The 21,441-nt window shown below is 45.8% G+C and overlaps 1 protein-coding gene across 5 annotated transcripts in view; it reads left to right on the top strand.

The window, feature by feature from the left end:
* The first annotated feature begins 1,476 nt into the window (after window positions 1–1,476).
* LOC112227920 overlaps window positions 1,477–21,441 on the top strand; it is a 44,477-nt gene continuing 24,512 nt past the window's right edge. The window contains exons 1-12 of one of the 5 annotated variants that reach the window (XM_042314999.1): window positions 1,477–1,862; window positions 2,441–4,112; window positions 4,299–4,583; window positions 4,903–5,331; window positions 6,384–6,812; window positions 7,097–7,525; window positions 7,809–8,228; window positions 12,208–12,465; window positions 12,564–12,809; window positions 13,057–13,311; window positions 20,506–20,847; window positions 20,946–21,215. In XM_042314999.1, coding sequence (XP_042170933.1) covers window positions 1,526–1,862; window positions 2,441–4,112; window positions 4,299–4,583; window positions 4,903–5,331; window positions 6,384–6,812; window positions 7,097–7,525; window positions 7,809–8,228; window positions 12,208–12,465; window positions 12,564–12,809; window positions 13,057–13,311; window positions 20,506–20,847; window positions 20,946–21,215 — 5,372 coding nt within the window. In that variant the 5' untranslated portion in view covers window positions 1,477–1,525. The remainder of the gene's footprint in view (window positions 1,863–2,440; window positions 4,113–4,298; window positions 4,584–4,902; window positions 5,332–6,383; window positions 6,813–7,096; window positions 7,526–7,808; window positions 8,229–12,207; window positions 12,466–12,563; window positions 12,810–13,056; window positions 13,312–20,505; window positions 20,848–20,945; window positions 21,216–21,441) is intronic. The other 4 variants (XM_042315000.1, XM_042315003.1, XM_042315002.1 and 1 more) reach the window with 4 other exon arrangements.

Genomic DNA, 21,441 nt, shown 5'->3' with positions numbered 1-21,441 from the left:
AGAGCGAAATCGTTGATATATACAGAGAAAAGAGTCGGCCCGAGAATTTAACCCTGTGGTACCCCCATAGAGACTGCCAGAGGTCCAGACAACAGGCCCTCCGACTTAACACACTGACCTCTGTCTGCTAAGTAGTTGGTGAACCAGGCGAGGCAGTCATCTGAGAAACTAAGGCTATTGAGTCTGCCGATAAGAATACAGTGATTGACAGAGTCGAATGCCTTGGCCAGGTCGATGAAGACGGCTGCACATTACTGTATTTTATTGATGGCGGTTATGAAATTGTTTTGGACCTTGAGCGTGGCTGAGGTGCACCCGTGACCAGCTCGGAAACCGGATTGCACAGCGGAGAAGGTACGGTGGGATTCGAAATGGTCAGTGATCGGTGTGTTAACTTGGCTTTCGAGGACTTAAGAAAGGCAGGGCAGGATGGATATAGGTCTATAACAGTTTGGGTCTAGAGTGTCTCCCCCTTTGAAGAGGTGGATGACCGCAGCAGCTTTCCAATCTTTAGGGATCTCGGACGATATGAAAGAGAGGTTGAACAGACTAGTACTAGGGGTTGCAACAATGGCGGCGGATAATTTTAGAAAGAAAGGGTTCAGATTGTCTAGCCCAGCTGATTTGTACGGGTCCAGGTTTTGCAGCTCTTTCGGAACATCTGCTATATGGTTTTGGGTGAAGGAGAAGCTGGGGAGGTTTGGGCAAGTAGCTGCGGGGGGTGCGGAGCTGTTGACAGGGGTTTGGGTAGCCAGGAGGAAAGCATGGCCAGCCGTAGAGAAATGCTTTTTGAAATTCTCGATTTATCGGTGGTGACAGTGTTTCCTAGCCTCAGTGCAGTGGGCAGCCGGGAGGAGGTGGTCTCATTCTCCATGTACTTTACAGTGTCCCAAAAGTTTTGGAGTTAGAGCTACAGGATCCAAATTTCTGCTTGAAAAAGCTAGCCTTTGCTTTCCTGACTGACTGCTTGTATTGGTTCCTGTCTTCCCTGAAAAGTTGCATATCGCGGGGACTATTCGATGCTAGTGCAGTCCGCCACAGGATGTTTTTGTGCTGGTCGAGGGCAGTCAGGTCAGGAGTGAACCAAGGGCTATATCTATTCTTAGATCTACATTTTTTTGAAAGGGGCATGCTTATTTAAGATGGTGAGGAAATTACTTTTAAAGAACGACCAGGCTTCCTCAACTGACGGGATGAGGTCAATATCCTTCCAGAATACCCGTGCCAGGTCGATTAGAAAGGCCTGCTCGCAGAAGTGTTTTAGGGAGCGTTTGACAGTGATGAGGGGTGGTCGTTTAACCGGGGCCCATAGCGGATGCAGGCAATGAGGCAGTGATCATTGAGATCCTGATTGAAAACAGCAGAGGTGTATTTGGAGGGAAAGTTGATCAGGATAATATCTATGAGGGTGCCCATGTTTACGGATTTAGGGTTGTACCTGGTGGGTGACTGACTATGTACTGTCTTCTTCTAGAGATCCAACGTGTTGAAACATACCAGTGATGTTGCAGTAACAACCTGAGACATGGCTTCTACAAGACAATCTGCTTTAGAGTACATTACAAATGGAAGGTTACGTCTCATTGGAAGGCTCCAGAATCTGCCCCTCATTGTAGAAAACCTGTTCCTGCGCAAGGTTCTTCACGAGGAGGAAGTCAGTAAAATTCAGGCTGATGTTGACCATTTTGACCAAACCAGAAAAATACTGGACTGGGTCTCGGCCAAAGGAGAGGTTGCATGCTACGAGTTACTGATGATTCTAGACATCACAAGGAAGAGGACCTTAGGCAACGCTGACTTACAGCAATGGATCAGCTACTTCCCCTTCAAGGACGACCCAGAGATGACAGACTACTTTGTTGGTAAGCGATTGTATAGTGTCCTATTAGTACACTATATAGTATACAATTGGCTGAAAATAGCATACCTGTTAAAACGTGTCTTTCAAATATTATTTTAGGTTAATTTAGCTTACTATGTGTACTCCGTGAACAGGGTTTGTACTTTTGACACCATTCCTTTGGTTCCATGCTGCTGGGGAAGCTATTTGAAGCGCACATTGATGAGGTTAATGTACCTTTTAAGATTGTTCATCAAGAACAAAGAAGACCAATGCACTTTTCATGAAGTAAAAAAAGCCTTCATTATGATGGCATGTTCAGTAGAGATCTGTGTCATCTTGACGAAGGCTATGCTGAAATGTGTCAAAGTTTTTATAGATGATATTCTGTTAAACATGCCATCATAATAAATACATTTAAATTTGTTTTTACTGCCCCTCGGTCCTTCTTGTTTTTGATGACCATTTATCCCCAAAAGATCCCCTTCAATCTATGAAGATCTACCAGTGTGTCCTTGTAGTTTTCTGATTTTCTCTCGTCCTTTAGATTGGCTTTGATTTGTTGGCACAGTTACTCTTCCCTTAATACCCTTATTTTAGGTTCAAAACCCTGTCACGGATATCAGACACAGCTGAAATGTAAAGCACGGAAGATCACAGAGGATGCATGGAAACATAGCTGTAGTCTCCTACCAGATAGATGTAGAAATGGGGGGACTTTCTCTTACACCCCTCTTGTGTTAGATACACATGTGCATTCATCTGACTCTAAAATTAAAGTGAAAAGCAAAAGATTCAAGAAAGCTCGCCCTAAAAAACTAAAGAGCTTCATCCCCATGGCCAAACAGGAAACATCCCCTACTGAGCTGCTTAAAACACATGAAAAAATCCTCCTGGTTGGAAAACCTGGAATTGGAAAAACATCAGTATCCCATCAAATGTTGAACCTCTGGGCAGAGAAAGATCACAGAGAACTAGATTACATGTTTTATTTTGAGGTGAGAGACATTTCACACAGAAAACCCATGAGCCTGGAGGACCTTCTCTTTAACATGTACAGTGAGCCAAAAGACAGTAAAGAAGAAGTGTTACAGGATATTAAGAAGAACTGTGAAAACGTTGTCCTCATATTTGATGGAATCACAGACCTCTCCTCTCTGTCGGTAGTAAAGGACCTTGTGGAGAACCTCCTCCCTGACGCAAAGATTGTGACCACATGCAGACCAGATCAATCTGAAGACTTCCTGACAGACTGGCCCACAGACTGGTTCAGAGTGGAGGTGAAAGGGTTCAGTGATGAATCCATCAGGGCTTATTTAACACAGATGCTGAGTGCTGAGCCTGACTCCTTGAGCAGTGTGTTAAACAACCTAGAGTTGTTCAGTCTGTGCCATGTCCCAATGTACGCACTAATGGTTGTTGCTTGTAGTTATTATTCTACAAGAGCGGATTCTAAGCAGCCATGTTCTACAACTAAGATGTACATCAACATCCTCCGTCACTGCATCCAAAAACACAGTGGCAAACGACTGGAAGATCACAACAAGTGTCTCATAAAAAACAGAGAGAAAATATTGTCTTTGGCAGAAATTGCTTTTGATGCAACAAATGAGAAAAACATGAACTTGACAACACTGAGTTGTGAAGAAGGCAGTGTCCATTTTGCATTCTTGGGGGCATTTATGGTTAAGGTTGAGCCCACTGCATCAGACACTTGCGCTGCGTTTCTCCACTACACAATGCAGGAGTTCTTTGGTGCCCTTTGGCTCTTACAGAATCCAGACAAAATCAGAGAGGTTCTAGAGAAGTGCCCGACTGAAGAATGGAAACACACAAAACACTTAATTCCTTTCCTGTGTGGGCTTCTGAATGAGAGGAATACTAGATTGGTAAACAGTCTAGTTCCAGCTGAACAAATCAAGAAGACATCAGATTGGTTCTTCAAGGAAGTGGTGAACACATTTCTTCCATCTCAAACAAACCAAGATCATGCAGAAGGTGGTGCTCCCGAGTCTGAGAAAGATCTTCTGTTTTTGTGTCAGTGCTTGTATGAATATCAGTCTACTGAGGCCTGTCTGCTTCTCCTGGACAAACTGGACTATCATCTAGACCTGAGTGGAGAACATCTGGATCCTCACCAGTGCTGTGCAGTCTCTTATGTGACCAGTCAGTCTGCAGAGAGAAAGGTTGGCTTGGACCTGAATGGCTGCACTGTGTCAGACCAAGGAGTAAGGCTGATACTGGGCTCTCTGAAGAATGTCAGACATCTTGGGTAATATTTGTGTTATTTAATTCACCAGTTTGTTGCCAATTAACCAGTAAAAGAAAGATACATTGGGATGAAGCAACCCATCTTTAAAAAAATATATCTTATTTTCTCTTCTATTCAGATACTGAATTATAATTCCGTTTCATGCTACTATGAAATATAATCAAATGTATAATCTATTATTTAAAGACCATCCTCTGATGATTCATCTGACCCGTCAATGCTCTATCAACTCTGGACAACTTTGCTGAGCAGTGAGGCAGAGATGGATTTCACCACTTTACTTGGTCTCCGTGGAAAGGAGTTGCACCTTCCAGTCCAGGGGGAAAGACAAGTGTTTGAGAGAGCAGAAGAAGTGATGAAGCAGAGTCTAGAGAGGGTTAATCTCTGTCTACACTGGGATCAGAGAACTGTTCTCAGTAAAGCTCTCAGCAAAACCATCTTAAAGTGTCTACCACATATCAACAAGCTCAGGTGAGTGCCAATATGAACAAATAATAACACTTAGAATACTACAGTACTTACTATAGAATTCTGTAGTAAACTGTGGTACACTGTAGATTACTATACCAAACACTAGTATTCCTCGATCTTTACTATAGACTACAGTACTTTAGATTTCTGTAAAGTTTTTTTAACTACAGTAAAGTCTGCGTTCTAGAATACTTACATTTTTTCAAACAAGACGTTACAGCAACACAACAAGATAGACAAGAGTCCATTAAAGAGGCAGCAGTCACATTCTCCCTGCTTCTATCTGAACATAGACATTCTTATGTTTTATGGGTCACAGGTTTACCCCTCTACAACATCAGAGAGGATCCCCTGAAAGACTGGAGACAGACGACAAAGCAGTCCTACTAGATTTGTGTCTACAAGCAGCACTAGATCACAGAGAAACAATCCAGAGAACTGTGAACACACTGCTGTCACTGTTCTCTGTGTATCAAACTGAGAGATATGACATCCTGCTGGATCTGTACTCACATGTGAAGGACTATGAGACTCAAACAGGCAGGAGTGTCCTTTCAGCATTACAGCCAGTTTACCAGTCAGCTCCTGCAGTCTGGTCCATAGACCTCTCAGAGAGAAAGGCTTCCCTCCTCCTAGAAGTGCTGAAACTCCAACCAGAGAAGAAACCAGTAGAGCTGAAGGGCTGGTCAGATGAAGAGAGTGAAGTGAGGAGTTTCCTTCAGTGTCTGCCCTACATCTCACAGCTGAGGTGAGTTGGATCAGTACAGTTCGGAGATTGTAGTTGTCTGTCCCTGTATTTCCCTTTAGAGAGGAAGTTTGTAGCTTTTGTAGTGGAAAATCGGTTCAAATATGACACAACCAAGAACTTTGTGAAAATCAATATAGACTTTTAATACAACAGTATCATAAGCTGGAGCGGTCCGCGGAACACACACACTTTTTCAGAGCCCTCGCTCTGAGTTATACACCTACCATATAAGTCCCTCCCATATGCAAATTAAGTTACATCCCAATCCGTGCATTCTGCTTGTTCAGCCCAATAATGCCCACATCTGCATTCCATTAGATCCTAATGGTGACAAGACCCTTGCTTTGACCCTTCACTCAGCTTACTGCGTTCTCCTGTTTGTGTGTTATCTAGGGTCAACAGACTATGTGTCTCTTCTGTTTTTAGTATGCTCAGCTATACTAAAAATACCATACATTCCTCTATGCTATAGGCTTGCTTTATCTCTGTAATTAACTCTGTGTGTTTTTTGTATGTGTCTTTCATCTCCTTTAGCTTTAGGGTGCCCAGCTGTTCTGGTCGCCTTCTCTTCATATGGTTGTCTAAGATCAAACAGACTTGTCTCCTGTGATGTAATTGATGTCTGTAATCCATCAGTTGGTCCTTTGGCTGACCCCCTCCTTAGACAACCTCTGACCTTTGTATGTCCAGCTGCCCTAGGCGTCTATGTGTTGCCCTCTCCCATGGCCCCACTCTGGCTTCCTGTCCTATACAATAGACAATGTACCTTACCAGAATGGCAAATGCATCCCTCTTTTATATAGCACAGTATATTTATCCATATATGTACCTAATTTCTCCCACACTTTCTGCAATAACTTAATGACCTAAACATACACATACTGTTTTGAAAAGATACAATCTTACTTTGTGGTGAAGATTATAAGGATCAGTTGAAGTGGATGATGAGTTTAGAAAGATAGTCATGTTATTTGACCTGCTATAATGTGACCGTCTGAAATGCAGATTATATCTCACATATTCATCTATTTGTTGTTCAACTGTTCATGCAGTTTTACTCCACCACAGTATCAGAGAAGATCCCCTGAAGAGTGGAGAAAGAGAGAGAAGACATTCCTACTGAATCTGTGTCTTCAAGCAGTCCTCCATGAGAGAGAAACCATACAAACAACTGTAGAGAAAGTGTTGTCACTGTCTGAAGTTTATCAGGATCGGAAATGGGATCTCCTGCTGGATCTGTACTCACATGTGAAGGACTATGAGACTCAAACAGGCAGGAGTGTCCTTTTGGCATTACAGCCAGTTTACCAGTCAGCTCCTGCAGTCTGGTCCATAGACCTCTCAGAGAGAAAGGCTTCCCTCCTCCTAGAAGTGCTGAAACTCCAACCAGAGAAGAAACCAGTAGAGCTGAAGGGCTGGTCAGATGAAGAGAGTGAAGTGAGGAGTTTCCTTCAGTGTCTGCCCTACATCTCACAGCTGAGGTGAGTTGGATCAGTACAGTTCGGAGATTGTAGTTGTCTGTCCCTGTATTTCCCTTTAGAGAGGAAGTTTGTAGCTTTCTGCAATTAACTTAATGACCTAAATATACACCTACTGTTTAAAAAGATGCAATCTTACTTTGTGGTCAGGATTTTTAGGAACAAATGAAGTGAATGATGAGTTTAGAAAGATAGTCATTGTATTTTACCCACCATAATGTGACCATCAGAAATGCATATCATATCTCTCACATATTCATATATTTGTTGTTAAACTGTTCTTGCAGTTTTACTCCACCACAGGGTCAGAGAAGATCCCCTGAAGAGAGGACAAAGAGAGAAAAGACATTCCTACTGAATCTGTGCCTTCAAGCAGCTCTCCATGAGCGAGGAACCATACAAACAGCTGTAGAGAAAGTGTTGTCACTGTCTGAAGTATATCACATTCAGAAATGTGATTTCCTGCTGGATCTGTACTCACATGTGAAGGACTATGAGACTCAAACAGGCAGGAGTGTCCTTTTGGCATTACAGCCAGTTTACCAGTCAGCTCCTGCAGTCTGGTCCATAGACCTCTCAGAGAGAAAGGCCTCCCTCCTCCTAGAAGTGCTGAAACTCCAACCAGAGAAGAAACCAGTAGAGCTGAAGGGCTGGTCAGATGAAGAGAGTGAAGTGAGGAGTTTCCTTCAGTGTCTGCCCTACATCTCACAGCTGAGGTGAGTGAGTTTATCCAACAAGAGTCCATATATACTAACCTGGTGTAGATAGTATTCATGTTTTACACTGTCTTTATCTTGTTAATACATTAACATGTGAAGAAGCTGTAGAAACTCTATTTCACTAGGGATTTAAATTGAACAAAATTCGAATTCATAGTTGTATTGTTTTAAAAGATGGGAGTCATGTGGTGCTATTAGTTTTCAGTTCCCCAACCCTGTTACTCATATCAGTCCTCATCACTCACCTGTTTATCATCTCTGTTTTAAACTGTTTGTTCAGATTTCTTCCACTGAAGGATAATATAGAGACGAGAAATAGAGAGAAGACATTCCTACTGAATCTGTGTCTTCAAGCAGCTCTCCATGAGAGAGGAACCATACAAACAGCTGTAGAGAAAGTGTTGTCACTGTCTGAAGTTTATCACAATCAGAAATGTGATTTCCTGCTGGATCTGTACTCGCATGTGAAGGACTATGAGACTCAAACAGGCAGGAGTTTCCTTCCAGTATTACAGCCTGTTTACCAGTCAGCCAGTCCTGCAGTCTGGTCCATAGACCTCTCAGAGAGAAAGGCCTCCCTCCTCCTAGAAGTGCTGAAACTCCAACCAGAGAAGAAACCAGTAGAGCTGAAGGGCTGGTCAGATGAAGAGAGTGAAGTGAGGAGTTTCCTTCAGTGTCTGCCCTACATCTCACAGCTGAGGTGAGTCTGAACATGTGTGGTAGTTAGTGATTATGTGATGCTAGTGGTTATTATCTTGTAGAAACATTTGACATATAAAACTTAAAGTGTTTGCGAATCTGGTAACATTTATCTGCCGATTTCCTGACATTACAAATGTTACATTACCAAAGGTCACACAGAAATTGTGAATTTATCTACATTTTGTGATGCATACCATTTGTCTTTTAGATATCTTGTGAATTTTATCTTTCAGAAATCTTCTAACATGAAACCTGAAAATTTATACTCAGAATAGCTCATCTAGAGAACCAAATGTCATGCATATTATGGAATCACGTTTCAGGAGAAGACCCAGATGCAGAAGTGTCGAAGTCACAGAAGTTTATTACAAAAATAATGGGCAGGCAAAAAGGCAGGTCAAGACCAGGCAGAGGTCAGTAATCCAGATCAGAGTCCGAAAGGTACAGAACGGCAGACAGTCTCGGGTGGTAAGACAATGTACATAAATGGCAGGTAGCCTCGGGGTCAGGGCAGGCAGAGTTCAATAATCCAGGGTGATGTGACAAGGTACCGAACGGCAGGTCAGGGCAGGAATGGTCAAACCGAGAAATCTAGAAAACAGGAACTTTAGAAATGACAGGAGAAAGGGGCAAAACGCTGGTAGACTTGACAAACAAAATTAACAAGCAACAGACGAACAGAAAACATAGGCATAAATACACTGGGGATAATGGGGAAGATGGGTGACACTTGGAGGGGCATGGAGACAATCATAAAGACATGTGAAACAGATCAGGGTGTGACAGTACCTCTATGGGCTCTACCTGGTTTTCCGGCTTTGGAAACAGGAGACAAAGGGCTGTGAGACATGGGTTTGATCCTAGAAACATGAAAAGTGGGATATATTCGGAGGGTACGGGGCAACAGAAGACGAACAGCAGAGGGGATAATGATCTTGGAGATGGGGAAAGGACCGATAAACCGGGGTGAAAGTTTGCGGGACTACACCTGGAGAGACAGATCTCGGGTGAACAGCCATACCCTCTGCTCGAGACGGGGGAGGTCCGCTTGTAGTTGATACCTGGAGGTGGTCTTGAGAAGAGCTGACCGGGCTCTCTTCCAGGTATGACAACAGCGTACAAACATCTGGGCCAAGGGTACACCGACCTCTTCCTCTTACTCCGGGAAGAGCAGGGGCTAAAACCCAGGGAACCCTCAGTACCTCTGCAACAGTCCTGTCTGTCTCAGTACCTCTACAACAGTCCTGTCTGTCTCAGTATCTCTACAACAGTCCTGTCTGTCTCAGTACCTCTGCAACAGTCTTGTCTGTCTCAGTACCTCTACAACAGTCCTGTCTGTCTTAGTACCTCTGCAACAGTCCTGTCTGTCTCAGTACCTCTGCCGATGAGCTTGTTCTGCACACAAATCGTGCAGGTGGCGAAGAACACAGAGACGTCAGGAACCATTGTAAGCCACCAAAAGCTTTATTGCACAAAGGCCAGTGTCCAGTGGGAGCCCGGGCGGTAGGCAATCCTGGAGGAGTGAGCCCACTCCAGGACGGAGGAGCAGACAGCGTCAGAACAAACATCCGATTATCTGGGGCCCTCCGGTGTTCGGCTGGGAATGCTGCGCTTCCCGGACCTGCTTCCAAACTGAGTGCCGTCGCCAAGCAAGAGGTGTGAAGGATGGTCTCGACGTCCGGGGGTGTAGCCGCGGGGTCTGTCCACATAATTAACTTCTTGACGCTACCAATCCCTGTAGCGGGATCATTTCCGTCTGCAACCACTGAATAGCATAGCGCAACAGTCAAATAATATTACTAGAAAATATTCATATTCATGAAATCACAAGTGCAATATTTTGAAACACAACTTAGCCTTTTGTTAATCACCCTTTGATTGTTTGCAGCCATCCACTTCCTTATGTCTGAAACACATGACACAACACACAGCTGTACATTTCAATGAAACATGGCGAAGCACCAAAATTGCCCTCGCTAGAAGCCTGTGTTTCAGACATAAGGAAGTGGATGGCTGCAAACGTTCTACTTTTAAACTCGGACAAAACAGATGCTTGTTCTAGTTCCCAAGAAACAAAGAGAACTTCTGTTGAATCTGACAATTAATCTTGATGGTTGTGCAGTCGTCTCAAATAAAACTGTGAAGGACCTCGGCGTTACTCTGGACCCTGATCTCTCTTTTGACGAACATATCAAGACTGTTTCAAGGACAGCTTTCAACTCTCTAGAGACAGCAGGAGCGGTAGAGATACTCTTAATGATCGCCGACTGACATTTACTCCTGAAGTGCTGACTTGCTGCACCCTCAACAACTACTGTGATTATTATTATTTGACCATGCTGGTCATTTATGAACATTTGAACATCTTGCCATGTTCTGTTATAATCTCCACCCGGCACAGCCAGAAGAAGACTGGCCACCCCACATAGCCTGGTTCCTCTCTAGGTTTCTTCCTAGGTTTTGGCCTTTCTAGGGAGTTTTTCCTAGCCACCGTGCTTCTACACCTGCATTGCATTGCTTGCTGTTTGGGGTTTTAGGCTGGGTTTCTGTACAGCACTTTGAGATATCAGCTGATGTAAGAAGGGCTATATAAATATATAAATACATTTGATTTGATTTTTGAAATTTGATTTGGTTGTGTCGATGGAGCCAAGATATTCCCAATACCACAGGAACCTGAGGAGACTTAATTAGCAGGAATTGGATTGTATCGTTGTGGTTCCCGTAGGTTGATGAGTATTATGAGTGACCCAGCTTATAGAGTGCCTACCCAGGGCTCTAACATCCATGGGAATGGAGAGGGGCTGAGTGGGGATGTTTAGCTCAGACACCAGGGTAGCGTCCATGAAACTCTCATCGGCCCCAGAGTCGATGAGTATCTGGAGAGATTTCGACTGGTTCCCCCACAGCATGAAAAGGGTTGTGAGTAAGTTCTCTGACTCTTCGTATGTATGTATCGCCGTTCGGCTGGCCCTGCCTAGTTGCATCGGCTCGGGAAGAAGAGATGAATCGGCAAACTTTGGAGACTCTCGGGAGGAACTCGGTAACGGAGCCGTCGGGAACTTTCCTGGGAGGCGAAACAGATCAGGGTGTGACAATGTCAGGTGAACTGTTTAGTACATAGTCCACCTGTTTTAGTGAACCAAAAGTATTTTGTATTAAAGTCATCAAACATTTAGTATGGTCTTCCAAGAACACAATGAAGTGAATCTACAAACTTGTTGCTGTTTGTTTTGGTTGTGTTTCAGTTTATTTTCTGTCCAACATGTATTGTCTCATTTTGGAGTCACTTCTATTGTAAATAAGTAAATAATATTTATGTTTCTGAACACTTCTACATTAATGTAGATGCTACCATGGTTACAGATAGTCCTGAATAATGATGAGTGAGAAAATTACAGAAACATAAATATCATAACCTCCAAAGAAATGCAAATGCTATGGTGAGAGGTTAGCATGTCTTGGTATATTAAATGCTAACCTCTCCCTGTTATTGTAATGTTGAGAGGTTAGCATGTCTTGGGGGTATGATATAAAATGCTAACCCCTCCCTGTTATTGTAATGTTGAGAGGTTAGCATGTCTTGGGGGTATGATATAAAATGCTAACCCCTCCCTGTTATTGTAATGGTGAGAGGTTAGCATGTCTTGGGGGTATGATATAAAATGCTAACCCCTCCCTGTTATTGTAATGGTGAGAGGTTAGCATGTCTTGGGGGTATGATATAAAATGCTAACCCCTCCATGTTATTGTAATGGTGAGAGGTTAGCATGCTATGATATTGGTGCCTCTAACTTTTTTAAAAAAACGTTCTCACTCATCATTATTCACATTTCACTTTAACCTCATTCAAAGTACAGAGTCAAAACAACAACTAATGTGTCATTGTCCCAAAACTTTTGGATCACACTTTTTCCTAAATGTCTGGTTTGTCTGTTTGTCTGTTTTGTGACTTGAGTTTTGTCTTTTCATTCCAGGCTGAATGTGGGTGTGGCAGTGAAACTGTCCAGACTGGTTATGAGAATAGAGAGAGGTGCTACTCCACTGACTGTCCCAGAACTCTCCTTGGTCCTAAAGAGCAGCCAGACACCAGAGAGAGTGTTATCCAGGGCTCTGAGTAATGTGGTGTCCCTGCTGAGACTCTGGAGGGTTCAGTGTCTGGACCTGACTGACCTCTGGATCCAGGGTCACTCTCTCATTGCACTGCTGTGTCACCAGGGACCTCTCTCTCTTAGGTCAGTCTGAAGTTGATATTTTTTTAAAGTAGAAATAGTAACTTCATTCATGTGTTTTTCTTCATATTTCTGACAGCCTGTATGTTCCAACCTCCTAGACTAAACTCAGAAACTTTGCAGCAGCTGACTGTAGTTGTGTATGAAGCTCAGGACAAGGAGTTGACTCAGTGGTTCCTAGAGAAGGTTGGTGGAGACCTGACCTCCTGCAGGCTGGACTGGGAAGTGCTTCTCTCTCTGCTGCAGCATTCAACCCACAACATCACTGTGGACCTCAAGAAGAACCGGCTATTAGAGAAGAACATCTCAGATCTTCTCCCCTTTCTGGGAAGGGTTACTCTCAAGAGGTGGTTGAACTTCTTTCTCTGTTCAGACTTTCTAGAAATAATAAAATAACTATTTGTATCCAGTGACATGTTGTTCTGAGTTTTCCTCTGTAATATCATTAGGGTTTTATTCAAGAGGTGGGAGATCTTGATTCAATATTTATAGTCTTTAATTATTAATGTTCTATCCATCCAGTTGTTACTATGTGAGTTATCCTTTATAAAACCTTGACATCACCACAACAATCCATTCTCCATGTTTGTTCAGGTCCAGTTCCAGCTTTGTAAAGTCCACCATCAGACAGATCTATGACAGAGCCAGTGACTGTGTGTCCAGTTTGTTGAGTTCTTCAGACCATTGGATCAACCTGAACAGCAGAGAGCTGGACAGAGTGGACTGTACCGCTCTGTGTTTTACCCTGCAGCACAGCCACCAAGTCAAAATCAACCTGCTGTGGACCTCCATACCACCGGGGGAGATAGAGAGCATCCTGCCTCTTCTGGACAGAGTCTCCCAACTCAGGTTCAGTTGGCACTCTTTGACCCTGCTAGAATGGATAGAACTATGAGGCTTTCCACTTCCTGACTGATTTAACCTCTAATTTAACCTCTAAACCTTAGTGTAATGTACTAACCTTAAAACCTCTTAGGGATCCCCTACAATTCCCTACGGCTAGAATCCCGTTAACGGGATCGATTTGACAACATCCTGTAAATTGCGGAGTGCGAAATTCAAAAAACACTAACTTCATAATATTAAACCTTCATGACATGTGTCTTACATCATTTAAAATCATTAAAACACTTCTTGTTAATCCAGCCGCTGTGTCAGATTTCAAATAGGCTTTACAGTGAAAATTATCTGACGACACACAAAAGCAATACATTCAGTTTCAATCCAAGCAGAGCCATCACGAAAGTCAGAAATAGCGATAAATTGTATCACTTACCTTTGAAGATCTTCAGCTGGTTGCAATCATACGATTCCCAGAAACATCACAAATGGTCCTTTTGTTCGATAAAGTCCTTCTTTAAATCCAAAAGAAGTCTGTTTAGCTGGCACGCTTGACTCAGTAATCCACCGGTTTCTCTCATTGAAAAATGCAGACAAAGAAGTTCTAAAAGCTACCAGCAAACTTCGTCGAAACAAGTCAAACAACGTGTCTATATCACCCTCAGGTTGTCTAAAATGTAAATAAATTATCATATTTCATACGGAAAGGTGTAGCAGATGCTCTAACTGGTGGCAGTGATTAGCAGTTTAATATAAATCAAAATATGGGCACAAAAAACCCGACGTGCACCAGAACGAACGTGCAACAAGCACTACATAAAGCAGTCACACACAATGACATGAAACAGAGGAATAAATACATGCAGTGTGATTGGGAATGTAAACCAGGTGTGCAGGGGAAAAAGACTAAACAAATGGATAATAAAAAAATGGAGCGGCGAAAGCCAATGACGTTGACGCCGAACGCTGCCTGAACAAGGAGAGGAGCTGACTTTGGTGAAAGTCGTGACAGTACCCCTCCCCCTTGACGCATGACTCCAGCGGCACGCTGACACCGGCCTCGGGGATGACCCGGAGGGCGAGGCGCAGGGAGATCCGGCCGATGACGATGGATCTCCTGTAGAAGTTCAGGGTCCAACACATCTGCCACCAGCACCCAGCACCTCTCCTCTGGACCCCTCCCACTCCACGAGGTACTGAAGGCCCCTCACCCGATGCCTCGAATCCAGGATAGAACGGACAGAGTACGCTGGAGCCCCATGGATGTCCAAATGGGGTGGAGGAACCTCCCACACCTCAAACTCCTGGAGCCAGCCACCACCAGCCTGAGGAGAGACACATGGAACGAGGGGTTAATACGGTAATCGGGGGGAAGCTGTAACCTATAACAAACCTCGTTCACACTCCTAAGGACTTTAAATGGCCCCACAAACCGCGGACCCAGCTTCCGGCAGGGCAGGAGGAGGGGCAGATTTCGGGTCGAGAGCCAGACCCGGTCCCACGGTGCGAACACCGGGGCCTCACTGCGGTGACGTGACCATGGGCGGCTTCCCCTGTCTCCTCTGCTCGTCTGAACCAATCGTCCACCTCGGGAGCCTCGGTCTGACTCTGATGCCATGGTGCCAGAACCGGTTGGTACCCCAATACACATTGAAAGGGGGAGAGGTTAGTGGAGGAGTGGCAGAGCGAGTTCTGCGTCATCTCTGCCCAGGGCACGAACGCCACCCACTCCCCCTGTCCGGTCCTGGCAATAGGACCGCATGAACCTGCCCACATCCTGGTTCACTCTTTCCACCTGCCCATTACTCTCAGGGTGAAAACCTGAGGTGAGACTAATCGAGACCCCCAGACGTTCCATGAACGCCCTCCAGACTCTCGAAGTGAACTGGGGACCTCGATCAGACCCTATATCCTCAGGCACCCGTAGTGCCAGAAGACGTTTGTAAACAGGGTCTGTCCACAGTCTGTAGAGCCGTTGGTATCGAGGGAGGAGATGACAGGACTTCCACAGATGTGACCAAGGCCGTTGTGGAATGGCTAAGGGATGTAGCTTACCTCTGGGCAGGTATCTAGGAGCCTTACACTGGGCGAAGTGTAGGAGCCTTACACTGCCGAGCAGCAGGAAACATAAACCCTCACATCCTTTGCCAAGGTGGGCCACCAGTACTTCCCAGTTAGACAGCGCACCATCCGACCGATCCCCGGATGACCAGAGAAGGGTGACGTGTGGGCCCAATAGATAAACTGGTCCCGGACAGCAGACGGAACGTACAGACGCCCGACGGGACACTGGGAGGGAGCGGGCTCTGTACGCAATGCCTGCTCAATGTCCACGTCCAGCTCCCAGATGACCGGAACAACCAAGCAGGAAGCCTGGAGTATGGGAGTCTGATTTATGGACCGCTCCTCTGCGTCATACAGTCGGGGCAGTGCGTCTGCCTTAACATTCTGGGAACCAAGTCTGTAGGACAGGGTAAAGAACATGGCCCACCTTGCCTGATGAGGATTCAGTCTCCTCACTGCCCGGATGTACTCCAGGTTGCGGTGGTCAGTCCAGATGAGGAAAGGGTGTTTAGCCCCCTCAAGCCAAGGTCTCCATGCCTTCAAAGCTTTAACTACAGCACACAACTCCGGTCATCATAGTTTCCGCCGGGCTGAGCTTCTTCAAGAAGAAAGTACAGGGGCGGAGCTTCGATGGCATGCCCGAATGCTGAGAGAGCACTCCTCCTATCCCAGGCTCAGACGCGTTGATCTCCACTATGAACTCCAAAGAGGAATCCAGATGGGCCAGCATGGAAGCCGAGGTAAACAGAGCCCTTAGTTGCCCAAAAGCTCTGTCCGCCTCAACCGAACACTGCAGCCGTACCTGACCCCCTTCGGTAGTGAGGTAATGGGAGCAGCCACCTGGCCAAAATCCTGGATAAATCTCCAGTAGTAATTGGCAAACACTAAACATCGGTGCACCTCCTTTACCGTGTTGGGAGTTGGCTAATTACGCACGGTTGAAATGCGGTCCCTTAGGAAGTAGACTGCTTGCTGAAAGAACAGGCATTTCTCAGCCTTGACGGACAGGTCATGCTCCAACAGTCGTCCAAGTACCCTGCACACCAAGGACACATGCTCGGCACGTGTAGCGGAGTATATTAGAATGTCATCGATATACAGCACTACACCCTGCCCGTGCAGGTCCCTGTCTCGTCTACAAAGGATTTGAAGACTGATGGAGCATTCATCAACCCATACGGCATGACGAGGTACCCATAATGCCTTGAGGTGGTACTAAACGTCGTCTTCCACTCGTCTCCCTCCTGGATACGCACCAGGTTGTACACACTCCTGAGATCCAGTTTAGTGAAAAAGTGTGCCCCGTGCATTGACTCAATCGCCGTGGTAACTGTAACTGTATCTCACAGTGATTTTGAGACCTCTATAATCAATGCACGGACGCAGACTTCTTTTTCACAAAAAATAAACTGGAGGAGAAGGGTGAAGTGGGGGACCAAATATACCCCTGACGCAGGGATTCAGATACATACATATTTTTACAATTACAGGTATGTAACAGATCTGACAAACTTTCTAATCTCGAAAGAATAAGTACAGTGGAGAGAACAAGTAGTTGATACACTGCCGATTTTGCCGATTTTTCCTACTTACAAAGCATGTAGAGGTCTGTAATATTTATCATAAGTACACTTCAACTGTGAGAGAAGGAATCTAAAACAAAAAGAAAAATCACATTGTATGATTTTTAAGTAATTAATTTGCATTTAATTAGCATTTTATTGCATGACATAAGTAATTGATCACCTACCAACCAGTAAGAATTCCGGCTCTCACAGGCCTGTTAGTTTATCTTTAATAAGAAGCCCTCCTGTTCTCCACTCATTACCTGTATTAACTGAACCTGTTTGAACTCGTTACCTGCATGAAAGACACCTGTCCACACACTCAATCAAACAGACTCCAACTTCTCCTCAATGGCCAAGACCAGAGAGCTGTGTAAGGACATCAGGGATAAAATTATAGACCTGCACAAGGCTGGGATGGGCTACAGGACAGTAGGCAAGCAGCTTGGTGAGAAGGCAACAACTGTTGGCGCAATTCTTAGAAAATTGAAGAAGTTCAAGATGACGGTCAATCACCCTCGGTCTTGGGCTCCATGCAAGATCTCACCTCGTGGGGTATCAATGATCATGAGTGAGGGATGAGGGTGAGGGATCAGCCCAGAACTACACGGCAGGACCTGGTCAATGACCTGAGGAGAGCTGGGACCACAGTCTCAAAGAAAACCATTAGTAACACACTACACCGTCATGGGTTTAAATCCTGCAGCGCACGCAAGGTCACCTTGCTCAAGCCAGTGCATGTCCAGGCCCGTCTGAAGTTTGCCAATGACCATCTGGATGATCCAGAGGAGGAATGGGAGAAGGTCATGTGGTCTGATGAGACAAGAATAGAGCTTTTTGGTCTAAACTCCACTCGTCGTGTGTGGAGGAAGAAGAAGGATGAGTAGAACCCCAAGAACACCATCCCAACCGTGAAGCATGGAGGTGGAAACATCATTCTTTGGGGATGCTTTTCTGCAAAGGGGACAGGACGACTGCACCGTATTGAGGGGAGGATGGATGGGGCCATGTATTGCGAGATCTTGGCCAGCAACCTCCTTCCCTCAGTAAGAGCATTGAAGATGGGTCGTGGCTGGGTCTTCCAGCATGACAACGACCTGAAACACACAGCCAGGGCAACTAAGGAGTGGCTCCGTAAGAAGCATCTCAAGGTCCTGGAGTGGCCTAGCCAGTCTCCAGACCTGAACCCAATAGAACACCTTTGGAGGGAGCTGAAAGTCCATATTGCCCAGCAACAGCCCCAAAACCTGAAGGATCTGGGGAAGGTCTGTATGGAGGAGTGGGCCAAAATCCCTGCTATAATGTGTGCAAACCTGGTCAAGAACTACAGGAAACATATGATATCTGTAATTGCAAACAAAGGTTTCTGTACCAAATATTAAGTTCTGCTTTTCTGATGTATCAAATACTTATGTCATGCAATAAAATGCTAATTAATTACTTAAAAATCACACGCTTTGTAAGTAGGAAAACCTGCAAAATCGTCAGTGTATCAAATACTTGTTCTCCCCACTGTATGTCTCCATAACCACCGTCTCCGCTTGCGATATAGGATACACGTGACTCCTGGGAAGAGCAGCGTCTACCAGGAGATTTATCGCACAATCGCCCCGTCGATGGAGTGGTAACTGAGTCGCCATCTCTGTACAGAAGGCGAGATCCAAATCGGCATATTCGGGGGGAATGCGCACAGTGGAGATCTGATCTGGACTTTTCACTGTGGTAGCACCAACGGAAACCACTACACACCTCCCCGATCACTCTCGCAAACACCCTGTGAGAGCCCTCTGTTGCCATGAAATGGGGTCATGACGAGCTATCCAGGGAATGCCCAGTACCACTGGAAACACAGGAGAGTCTATGAGAAAGAGACTGATTCTCTCCTCGTGCCTTCCCTGTGTCACCTAGGCCAGGGAGATAGTAGCTAGTAGCTTCCCTGATCTGCCCGGACTCCATTGATCGACTATCCAGAGCGTATACTGGGAAAGGTCTAACCACAGGAATAATAATAATAATCCCTACACTAAGGGCGAGTGCTCTGTTGATAAAATTCCCAGCCGTGCCTGAATCGACGAGTGCCTCATGCGGCAAAAAAATCTGGAAATCAAACAGGTACAAACAGTTGGTTAACAGAGGACTCTGGATGAGAGTGGTGCAGACTCACCTGGGGTGACGCCAAAGTGCCCTGCCTGCTGCCTCGACTCCCAGAGGGACCAACCCGGCACCGACCGGCAGTGTGCCCTCTGCGGCCACAGATGCTGCACGTGAAGGCCCCTCCTCCAGCCTCGCTACGCACAGCCCCTCCCAGTTCCACCGGAGCGGTGGTGTTGGAAGATGGAACCAACAGAGCCCTCTCTGGACGTCCGTGGGTGTCCAGCAGGTTATCCAACCGGATGGACAGATCCACCAGTTGGTCAAAGGTGATGGTGGCATCCCTGCAGGCCAACTCTCGTCTGACGTCCTCGCGCAGGCTGCATCGGTAATGGTCGATAAGGGCCCTGTCGTTCCATCCTGCTCCGGCAGCTAAGGTCTGGAATTCCAGGGCTCCGTCTCAAGTCGAAGCCGCTCTTCGAAGTGGTCCAACGCCGCCACTCCCCACACTCCAGAGCTCTCCCCGAGAGACATGAGACGAGTACTTCCCGAGGGAGCTGGGTGAATGGTGGCCAGGTACAGGTCCAGTTGTAATATGAACCCCTGGCTCCGGGCTGCCGTCCCATCCCTGGGAGAGACGCATGCCACTGGAACTGGATCCAGGAGGAATGGGTAGAGGTAACTCCGGTTGCGTTGGTCGAGGCGCAGCGGACATGGCACCAAGATGTTGGATCAGATTGGGAATGTAAACCAGGTGTGCAGGGAAAAAGACAAAACAAATGGATAATAGAAAAATGGAGCAGCGATGGCTAGTAAGCCGGTGACGTTGACCGCCAAACGGCACCCAAAGAGAGGAGCCGACTTCGGGTGGAAGTCGTGACAAAAGGACTGTGTTCAATATGAACGCCAAATTAGCAAGTACGCGTCTCCTCCATTGTGCACAAAACCACTGATGTGACCCTAACAGTCATCACACTGTAAGTCAAAATTCATTTTTTCAAAATAATAGCCTCAAAACCTTGAATAATGACAGTTGACAACAAACAAACAAACAACTAGTGAAAGCTTTATCAATTGCAATCTGGTGAACGGACATAGGCGATTTCTAAAGCTTTACGAAATAAAAGCCTGTGATTTAATTTATTTTTTTTCTGGTCGGATTTTCTTCAGATATTCGCCTGCCATATCAGTTCTGTTATACTCACAGACATTACTTTAACAGTTTTGGAAACTGTAGAATGTCTATCCAAATCCACCAATTGTAAGCATATCCTAGCTTCTGAGTCTGAGAAACAGGAATCTTACTTTGGGCACACCAGCTCTCCAAACGTCCGTATACTGCCCCCTAGCCCGAAGAGGTTTACCTCAGCTAGGGGTAGAATTGAAGGGGATCGCCTGGGAGTTGACCAGACTAACAGAGTTGTATTGTCTTTATCAGTGTTTTAATGCGTGATGTCGTGTAAATAAGTCTCTCTCTCTGTAGTGTTGACAGGAGGTTACTGCTGAGTTTCCTCCAGTGCTGTGCTGCCTCTCAGGTCCAGCAGGGGGGACCATCATCATTACCAACCGCAGTATGGCTGCTCAGGTCTCTGCACTTCAGGCTGGACTTCTCCTGCTCCTCCTCTGTGGACCTGTCAGCTCAGGACCAGGGGGAGGCTCTGTGTCTGACCATTGACCACTGCAGGGCCATCCACTCTGTTCTGAAGCAGAATCAACACAGCACCCAGCTGGTCCAGAACCAGGTCCAGCTCATCCTAAGAGACTGTGAGGTGGAGGACAGAGCACTGAGGGAGCTGCTTCCCATCCTTCATATTGTGAAGCTGAGGTTAGACACACAAAGGCAAACATTTGACCAACTAGTTTATCAGTAGGAGTTAAACCTACTCTGTGTCATAATGTTAACTCTGCTTCTTGTCCTCTCAGTCCCAGCAAAGCTCTGCTACTTCAGCTGCTGGACCTTGTGCGTGAGGGGATTGAAGAGGGGCTGCTGAGGCACGCAGAGTCCCTGTGCAGAGCCCTGGATGGGGAGCTGGACCTCAGTGAGACCAGGCTGGACCAGAAGTCCTGTGGATCTCTGGCCCTGGTTCTGGAACACTCAGAGGGTCTGTCAAAACTGGACCTCAGCCACTGTCAACTCACAGACCACCAGCTACAGTCCCTGATCACACACCTGCATAAAGTACAAGTCCTGGAGTGAGTGGCTTTCTGTGTGTGTGTCCATGTGACTGCATGACAAATGTCTGATCTCTCTCTCTGTCTCTCTGTCTCTCTGTCTCTCTGTCTCTCTGTCTCTCTGTCTCTCTGTCTCTCTGTGTGTCTCTGTCTCTCTCTCTCGCTCTGTGTGTCTCTGTCTCTCTCTCTCGCTCTGTGTGTCTCTGTCTCTCTCTCTCTCTGTGTGTCTCTGTCTCTCTCTCTCTCT

The sequence above is a fragment of the Oncorhynchus tshawytscha genome, unplaced genomic scaffold (assembly GCF_018296145.1).
Source record: "Oncorhynchus tshawytscha isolate Ot180627B unplaced genomic scaffold, Otsh_v2.0 Un_contig_4965_pilon_pilon, whole genome shotgun sequence".
Taxonomy (NCBI): Eukaryota; Metazoa; Chordata; class Actinopteri; order Salmoniformes; family Salmonidae; genus Oncorhynchus; species Oncorhynchus tshawytscha.
This window is presented reverse-complemented; position numbering and strand designations above follow the sequence as displayed.